Genomic DNA, 9,700 nt, shown 5'->3' on the forward strand with positions numbered 1-9,700 from the left:
CCTGGACATTCGGGTACCCGTTCGGGTTCGGTTCGGGTATTTCGGGTTTTCGGGTTTTCGGATTTAGAGGTATAGGACCCGTTCGGGTATTTCTAGACTTCGGGTTCGGATCGGGTTTGGTTCGGGTATTTCGGGTTCGGATTCGGATTACCCGAAGTTCACAAAACTCAAAATTTTAGTATCTAATTTAGTGTAAATTATTCAATAATACGCAATATATCTAAAAATTTAGAGTATTTTCTACCCAAGTTTACTAATAAACAGTTTAAATACTTCAAATTGTCAAATATATCTAAATATCTGAATATTTTGAACACTTATATTATTAAAATTATAAATATTAATAATATATTACTACTATATATTAATAATGTTGGTATATTCGGATACCTGTTCGGATTTCGGTTTGGATTGGGTTCGGATTCGGGTTTTCGGATTTAGAGATTTAGAACTCGTTCGGCTATTTTACAATTTCGGATACGGATTCGGATCGGGTTTTTTAGATCGGGTTCGGATCCGGGTATTTTGCCCAGGCCTAGGATGGATTTCGGGTTGAGGGTGAGATTCCCAATACTCCCGGGTTCGAATCCCCACGGCTGCAAACACCGTAAATGGTCACCGCAGAAAAATTTAACATTGGGCTATGCGGCCTCCAGGAACCACTCTTGCCGCCTTCGGAACGCACGCCAAGCCTTCGGACTAGTGGGCTAGTCAGGGTCCACTGGTTGGATACCTGGATTATCAAAAAAAAATATATATATAAAATCATAGATAAAAAATTTAAAAGTAATAAGTAAGGTTATTAAGTAAATATGAAAACTATGATAAAAGTTTAAAACTTTATTTACAATAAATCATTAATTAAATATTGCAATCAAATAAAAATGTTAATACAAAAGTACAAATATATTTGTTAAAGGGCTTTTTGGACTGGTCCGAGTCCGGTCGGGCTAAACCTGAAAGACTCTATAACCCAAATGGACTGAGCCTGGAAGGTCCAATTTTTTTCTGAACATATATATTTAAACTCGAGCCTAGTGTTTTTCAGGGGCGGGCCGGGCCAGGCCAGCCCACGGGCTTTGGTCCTAATTAACATGCCTAACTTAAATTAAAAGAAGTAATTCGCAATTATTACGGTTTAAGATTTTGTTCCAAAGGGTTTTAACAGAAGATATGGGATAAATTTGGGTAAAATCTAAAAATAGAGGGGTCTTGTTGATAATATTCGGTAAGTTTCCCTGAGCTTGGGCAGCAAGTCCAACTTTCTCCTGAAGAAACTCTCTCCTTAAGTATTAAGAAAGAGAGAGAGAGAGACACCAAAAAACGAAGTCTCACATTAATCAAAGCTCAAAAAATCGCCGTCAATGGATGCTAAGATCGGACAGTTCTTTGACTCCGTCGGTTCCTTCTTCACCGGCAACGATAAGATCCCTTGGTGCGACGGAGATGTCATCGCTGTAAGTTTGTTCTCGAATCCCTCATTTGTTCGCTTTTTTTCTTTCCGCCTTATGTTTCCGAAGACGAGGAACCATCTCTTTGTAGGCAAATGGAATCACTGACTGTTTGGGGAAAACTTAGAACTGTTTTTGTTTTGCCAATTTCTGAAATCGGATTTGCTTTCTCAAAGATTAGCCGATTTTTGGATTCGAGAGAACTTTGAAATCGAGCTTTAGAACTTTAGTTACTACCATGGTTTTAGTTTGATAGCTTTGTGTACTCTTGATTCACCAGCTAAAACTCTGTGGTTTTGATTGATGTACAGGGATGTGAAAGAGAGGTTAAAGAGGCCACAGATTCGGGCGCTGAGGATCTTAAGAAAGAGTGCTTAATGCGATTGTCGTGGGCTCTTGTTCATTCCCGTCAACCCGAAGATGTGCAACGCGGAATTGCCATGCTTGAAGGTAGTACTGGTCCCTATCTTTATTTTGTGAAAACCATGATTGGTTTGGCTGAAAACTTTATCAATGGTTTTTGACACAAGAGGCTAGTTTAAACATGAGTCTGATAGATTTGTGTTTGTTGTTGTTGCAGCAGCTCTGGAAGACGGTGCCTCTCCGTTACAGGAGCGAGAGAAGATCTATCTTCTTGCTGTTGGATGTTACAGAAGTGGGGATTACTCAAAGAGCAGGCACCTCGTCGACCGCTGTATCGAGGTTTTTATCCACTTCCTTACCCTTTTCTTTATAGGCAGCTCGTGCTTTGTATATATATATATGTATGCACCTTGTTTTGCTCTTTGATGGATGGTTTGGTTTCATAGATGCAAGCTGATTGGAGACAAGCTTTGGTTCTAAAGAAGACCATTGAAGACAAAATCACAAAGGGTAAGCTACTCCTCGAACTTAAAACACATGAAATGATAGTTCTAGAAGTGACTGCAAATGGATTGGTAACAAAGTCTGAGTTGAATTACAGAGTTACTTAATGGTGGTATTTTTTTTTATATATTCTCAGATGGTGTTATAGGGATAGGCATCGCAGCAACAGCCTTTGGAGCCGTAGGTCTCATAGCTGGTGGTATCATAGCGGCCATGTCTCGCAAGAAATGAACACCACAATCATGACTTCTTCTCTGTGCATACAATGGCAGCTTACTTTCTTACAAGTTTTCTCTTTGACAAAACTGTTATTTTCCACTGCCTTGTTGCTTCACAATTTGAATAACTCTTTAGAGTTTTATAATATGTAGAAGCCTGAGTTGGATATTTCACCTCTCCTTTGATAGGATATTGCTTGGTTTTCAAATTCCAATTCTCAAATTGATGGGACACGAGTTAGTAATGGGGCATAATCCCAAGTTGATTTCTCTCTATTGCTTTTGATTTTCTTCTTCTTAAGTCTTTAGCTCTTCCCTAAACACTGATTTTTTTACAAACTCAATCAAAGTTGAGCTTTCACTGAAATATCTACTTCTTAATTGCACCGGGAACACCTAAATTAGAGACTTTTGGGGATATCATGGAAATCGTAATTCGTAATTCTAATTCCTAATTTCTTTCACAGAAGCAATTGAAATAAGAAAGGTAATCTATAAAGCAGACGATAACAATTCAATAAAGTTAAAACACACGTATCATGATATCCAAAGTCAATTATGAAAATACCACTAAAATGAGATTTTTTTTTTTTCTGAAAATTTATGAGCTTTATTTGTCAAAATATAAGTCAAAACTAAAATATAAGTATATATTAAAATCCTTTTTGAATTTGGCATTTACACATTACCAAACCAAATAAAACTATTTTGTATGTCAAGCGTATACATATTTAAGCTCAGAAAACATAATGCATAAACTATATTTAAAACAACAAATTAAGGTATAAATGGTTTTGAGCTAAACTTTAAAAAATGAAGCATTAACCGTAGTACTCGCAGTCGCAATCAGTTTATAATTTCATCTACTAGTTGCAGAACATATTGGCGGTGAATGCATCACAATTTGAATATGATGATGAGTTTTCACCACTTCCTTGACTTTTTTCTTTAGCTAGGCACCACCACCAAAAAAACATCTCCATCATATTTGTTTGCTACTTCCGACATTTGTTTCCTACCAAAAACTCTCATATAAATATTAACTCCAATTCAAAAACTAGATTTTGGAGAATATCCTTCCAAAGAGTGTCATGCATCCACTAAAGTATCTCATCTGTTAAGTACGTTGTACTAAATTAGTTTGTGCCAGTTAAACAATGTCTCAGATTATCTGAAGATAATCCCAATTAATTAGTGGTTCAACTAAAACTTAATTAGTGTCGAACGCCAAGGTTGAAGCATAGTGTTGAATCAATAAATGAATAAATGTTTAACTAATCGGCTAATGAGCAGTAAATATTGTATCTTCTAAAAATATGCTAAATATATTACCCATGAAAGATTTCGTAAACCTTAAATTATCGGTTTTTTTTTCTGTCGGCATTTAACAATAATTTAAAACAAGTAAAATATTAGAAGGAAAAAAAAAGGAAGTAAAATCATCATGAAACGATGTCATCCTTCACGTCACTTATACAGAAAACACTTTTGCAGCATTTTGTAGCTTTCTAGTGTGATGTTCACATTATGGTCTCCGTGGCCGCTTTCCCCTCCGTTTATCCGATCGATTAAGGTAGATTTGTTTTCCAAACCAATTTCTTTTTTTGTATATTATGTTATAGTTTTATTCTTTTCTTTTAACACCGTACGTATATGTTATAGTTATATTCAAGTATATCTAGGGATTGGACAAGATAAGGTAGAGATTTGTTATCAAATCCAAATTTAATAGTGCTTTCATCAATGGAAGAGTTTTTGGCTAAATCCCATATATCTCTTTTCGTTGGAATCCAAGCTTTGCTTAGTTCCCCTACCTAGTGGAATTTGAACATGAATTATGGAAAGCACCACTGTCTTTGAAGAAATCTACATCACTAAAGTAGTACTTCACTAACCAATCGTATTATTCATCTCTCTCACCCATGCGAAGGCCAACTCAAAAGTTTTCGGACTAGGACTATTATATTTTTTTTTTTAAATATGTATTTTAAAGTCAAAGAAGTTTCTTTATGAAAGTCGCCGTATTTTCTCATAGATTCGACCTGGAAAATTAGATAAAACTGCAATTACGAGTTTTTTTAATTAATCTAATATAAATATCTAACAAAGACCAAACCCATAGAGATAGAGGTAAAGAAAACAACAACAAAAAGAAGACTTTTTCTGTTTTTCCATTCATACATCAGTGCTTCGCTATAATGCGCCTATCTCCGTGTCCGGTATCATACGCCTCTACATCCGTGCCATCTACAATGCGCTGGTCTCCGTGTGTCCGCCTCTCTTCTTCGCCGTCTAATGTCTGATATTCTCCTTCTAGGTCTAACTCTTAACTCCGCAAATTCGAACTAAGAATTTTCTCTTAAATGTGCAAAACCAAAATGGGAGTCAATGCCTCAGAGCCAAAACGAACACGATCAAAATCACGACCGAGTCAATCAGAGAGAAGGCATCACCACCACCAGACTCCGTCATCAACGAGCACCACAGGCACTTCAACAACAACAACGACCTCAAATTCAAACAAAACAGTCAAAACCGGTGTCTCCTCTTCCTCCACCTCCTCCTCCGGTGCTGCCTCCTCCTCAGTCGCTAGCCGAACATCTCTCGCTAGTCTCCGTGAATCTTTACCTGAGAATCCTCACATATACAACGTCTCCGAGATCCGTGCCGCCACAAACAATTTCTTAGCTCATCGCTTGTCTTCCTCTTCCTCCAAAGCCTCGTGGCGTTGCAATCTGAGAGGCAGAGAAGTAGTTGTCTTCCAGAGAAAGTTTAGACGAAGAATCGTCACGGAAGAGCTTAGAGATCGTCTCTCCGATATCTGCCGGAGCCACCACGGAAGCATCGTAAATCTACTCGGCGCTTCTGTTTCAGGCGATCACATCTACTTAGTATACGAATACGTCAACGGAGCATCTCTAGCTGATTGCTTGAGAAACCCTAAGAACCCTAATTTCACAGTTTTATCTAATTGGACTTCACGGATCCAAATCGCGACGGATCTAGCTCACGGACTCGATTACATACACAACAAAACCGGTTTAAAGATCGAGAACTTGGTTCACAACCACATCAAGAGCTCGGCGGTGATCGTGACGGAGCCAGATTTCAACGCTAAGATCTGTCACTTCGGAACCGCGCAGCTCTGCTGGGAAACAGACGAAACGACGCCGGAGAGAGACGACGAATCGAGAAACTCGAGGCGGCGATCCGATAGCAGAGCGATCAGATTCGAAGGGGTGAGAGGTTACATGTCGCCGGAGTTTCAAAATTCTGGAACGGCGACTCAGAAATCAGACGTGTATGCTTTCGGAGTCTTGATGTTGGAGCTACTCTCAGGCGAGGAGCCGTTGAAGTATAGGTATGATAAATCTACAGGAGATTTTGAACGGACGTCGGTGATTGAAACGGCGAGAGCGGCGATCGAGGACGGGGATGGGGATAGAGAAGGGAGAGTGAGGAGGTGGATGGATGGGAGATTGGGGGATTCGTTTCCAGTGACGGTGGTGGAGAAATTAACGAGGTTGGCGTTGGATTGTGTTGAGGAGGATCAGGTGAATAGACCGGAGATGGGAAGAGTCGCCGGGAAAATATCACAGTTGTATTTGGAATCGGAGAAATGGTCGGCGAATATGAAACGGCCAACTGATATCACCGTCTCCTTCGCTCCCAGATGAATGGGAATCTTCTTTTTATTCCAATTTTTATTATTTTATTTTCTTCAAAATTTGTATATTTGTTAATTTAATTAAGAAAGTAGGATTATTTTAAAATTTTCCGATTTAATGATTGATTTGGTTTTGTAATCACGACATCTCTTGGTTTGAAGATTGATTGTTGAAGAGTAAGTAACACTACTATGTAGTTTTTTTTTTTTTAATTATTTGTGTTCGTGGGGGCATAAAAGAGAGACCAAAAACTACTACTAGTTACACTGTTTGGAAATTAAATTCCATATCAAAGTTTCCAAACGTCAAAACGATGAAGAAAAGGTTGGTACTAGGTAATGGAATCTGCTTTAGAGTCGTGTTATCAGAATCATGTCTACTAATAAGCTTCTGACTTCTTCTTCCCTACTATTTAACTTTTAAAACATTTGAGATTTTGATCGACGACATAGGCAATCTGAAAAGAAAGGAAAAAAAGGGGTACAGATTTGGCTCAGTCAACACAAATATGGGCTATTGAATAGGTCTTGATACTTACTGAGCTTCATTCTCTTCGTGGCCCAATAATCTTTTCATTGTTTTTTTTAGCAAGCTAGCTACTCGGACACAAGTGAGCCTCTTTTGTAAAGAAGACATGCTTTTGGGTAGGTAAAACTATGTTTATGTAATAAATGATAGTCAACAAAAAACTGTTTTTGATATTTGGCTGAAATTGTCAGCTGTTTGTTCAACGGAAAAAAAACAGGTGGAAGAATAAATTTTGGTTGAAGATTTTGCAGGATGCATTCTTCTAGTTCTTCAAACAAACATATGACTAGCAAAACACTCTCAAAACATGTATCATTGTAAATTTGTAATGCAGGTTCTAAAAGACCATGTGTTATATTATCGATTAATTCAACATTTAATTAGCAGCATGTTGGGTGTAATAGAGCATCGAGAGATGAATTTTTGTTAGATTTCAGTAACTGTCAAATATATAGTAAACTGGCGAATTATAAAAACTTTGGTGTAAAAGAAAAAATAAAAGATAATTCATGGAAAGTTAAAGAAGGAGAAAAAAAGGGGAGAGAATGAGAGGTCAAGTCAACACAAGTCCACATCACACATCACTTCACCACACAAAAGCATACAAACTGTCTTGTCTTGTCAAATCATTTTGCATCTCGACAAAATCTTACTCCAATACATAATACATACTTATACATAAAACATATATATATATATATATATATATATATATATCTGCACACATATGTGTGCTCATTTTATCACTGAATTTATTTTTCTTAGAGCTGTTTTTGGTAGACAAGACGACGCTCAGGCTGCTCTGATGTAAATTAAGCAATAATAATATCCATAATCAATTAAAGTAGTTTACAATAACTCTTTGAAGTTTGTATGTATGTATATATAAAAGACTGTAAACGTGGTTAGACATGAAGACTAATTCGCTGAGTAGTGTTAATTAGGGCTACGTTTTGAAGGACACATTAGACTGTTTCCCTGGAAGTTTAAACATAGGGATTAGTCAATATAAACAACTATTGGAAAGCGTTTACCATGTGAGTTTGATAGGAAGCAAATTAATGGAGATGTAAAAAGTAAAGGTTTTGCTGCGATGTGTGAAAGACGAAGTTAGCTGCAATTAATGAAAAATCAATCGTCTTTTAGATCTAAATCTTTATCTAACCATATATATATAAGAGTGATCAATTTTGTATTTAGTAGGAGTATTTTACTATTTTGCATGTTCAAGTAGTTTCGGATGCAAACCTTCTATAAAGAAAAAGGTAGTTTCGGTTCAAATAAATCAATCGAGTAAAAAAGTTGGATGTATAGTTGGATGGATAGTTCGAAACAGTGATAAAATAATACGGCCACGTACGCTCTATTTTAATTTTAAAACAACCACCGTTTCAGATAGTATTGAATGATAGAACTTCTCTTCATAAATAGGGTAAGACATTTGAACAGCGATCTATAGAATTTCAAAACTCAAAAACTAATAGACAAATAGACTTATATATTCTATATTAATAATATATGCATGTTCACATTTTTGTTTTTGTGTTTTTTTTTGCATGCAATTGATTAGAAAGTTGAGAGAAGCTTTGATCGAGAAGAGTAGGTGCCATGGAGGTGTACAGATAGGGTAATAACAGCCTTTTGGAAACAAGAACATTATTGTAGTACATGACCACTCTAAGAGATTTCGTTCTATGTTTTAACTTTTAACTGTTGAAGTAAATCTTCTTCTTTCCTCCACACAAAGAGCAGTTACGATTTACTGTTTCACCGCCTGTCTTTTTTTTTTTTTGTTCTTTCTTTCTTAAGATTACTTTCTTTATCATATATTCATTATATACAATCCTTAACAACCACTTCTTCTGTCTATGCCACAATACTTAGCGGCAGAACTGGAAGCTCCAGCTTTTCTTGTCTCTTTCTTCCCCACACAAAAACTTTTATATACATAATATTTATTCAAGTATTAGGCCATCTTTATAGGCCATCTTTATCCTCATGTGTAAGATTATTGGTGTATTTGGCTCCTTTTCAAAGGAAGCTTGTAAACTTTTAATCTAATATAATGGAGTGTTTGAAGGAAAAAAAAAAAAACTATGAGGGTGTTCTTGGGCTTATTTAAATTAGGAAAAATTATAAAGTGGGCTTAAATCAGTAAAACTGATCTTATTTGAGAACTGTTTTTTGTTATGTTCTTGTGTGACATGTTCAATTTTTATTGGAAAGAAATTTTTGGTCGAGAGAATACTCTCGTTTCATTTTCTTCGATCGGCGACGACGATTTGCTCAGAAGCAAAACAGTTTCTCATCGGAGAAGAATCTCGTTTACGATTCTCCTTCTCCTAATCTCGTTTAGTACAAGGGTCTCTGGTTCGATTGACGAATCTGGAGAAGAGTGATTGAAGCGAGAATTGGGCAAGACTTGATTTGGGTTGTTCAGCTTTCCGATCTCCATTTTAGTGTTCATCATCCCGAAAGAGCCATTGATTTCAAAAACATCGTTGGTCCTGCTCAGTCTCTTATCAACCCTTCTCTCGTTCTAATCACCGGTGATCTCACAGGTTTATATCTCTCTCCTTATATGTTCGAATTTGTGGATCATAGGTTCTTAGGTTCTTAGGTTTTACTTATACTTCTTATATGCAAGTCTGAAGCTTTATTGATTTGAGTTCGATCTTTCCCCCAAAAATTAAAACTTTAACTTTGGGAACCATTGTGGTTAGATGGTTTTGTTTCGTGAAGATTGCTGGTTGATTCTTTTTCTAAATTTGGTTAATCAAATGGGAAAAGCAAAGACATGTTAACAATGAAGCTAAATGAAGATGAGTGGTTAGAATACGAGTGTGATGAAAGATGTTGTCAAAAGAAGTGGGCTGAATAAGAGCATATTCTATGATCTTAGGGGTAACCATGACAACTTTGGTGTTCCGGCTGTTGGTTCATCTACTGAGGGCATCCAACTGATGAG

The 9,700-nt window shown here is 36.7% G+C and overlaps 2 protein-coding genes across 4 annotated transcripts in view; both read left to right on the forward strand.

The window, feature by feature from the left end:
• The window catches only part of LOC104712379 (mitochondrial fission 1 protein A), a 4,660-nt gene extending 1,909 nt beyond the window's left edge, over positions 1 to 2,751 (forward strand). The window contains exons 1-5 of one of the 3 annotated variants that reach the window (XM_010429273.2): positions 1,274 to 1,457; positions 1,763 to 1,901; positions 2,035 to 2,153; positions 2,261 to 2,324; positions 2,455 to 2,751. In XM_010429273.2, coding sequence (XP_010427575.1) covers positions 1,365 to 1,457; positions 1,763 to 1,901; positions 2,035 to 2,153; positions 2,261 to 2,324; positions 2,455 to 2,549 — 510 coding nt within the window. In that variant the 5' untranslated portion in view covers positions 1,274 to 1,364 and the 3' untranslated portion in view covers positions 2,550 to 2,751. Of the gene's footprint in view, positions 1 to 1,273; positions 1,458 to 1,762; positions 1,902 to 2,031; positions 2,154 to 2,260; positions 2,325 to 2,454 lie in introns of those variants that run through there. The other 2 variants (XM_010429272.2, XM_019229790.1) reach the window with 2 other exon arrangements.
• On the forward strand, positions 4,567 to 6,384 carry LOC104712380 (lysM domain receptor-like kinase 3). The gene has a single exon (XM_010429274.1). The coding sequence runs from the start codon at positions 4,900 to 4,902 to the stop codon at positions 6,211 to 6,213; it is 1,314 nt and encodes a 437-aa protein (XP_010427576.1). The 5' UTR covers positions 4,567 to 4,899; the 3' UTR covers positions 6,214 to 6,384.

The sequence above is a fragment of the Camelina sativa genome, chromosome 9, assembly GCF_000633955.1.
Source record: "Camelina sativa cultivar DH55 chromosome 9, Cs, whole genome shotgun sequence".
In the NCBI taxonomy this organism is placed as follows: Eukaryota; Viridiplantae; Streptophyta; class Magnoliopsida; order Brassicales; family Brassicaceae; genus Camelina; species Camelina sativa.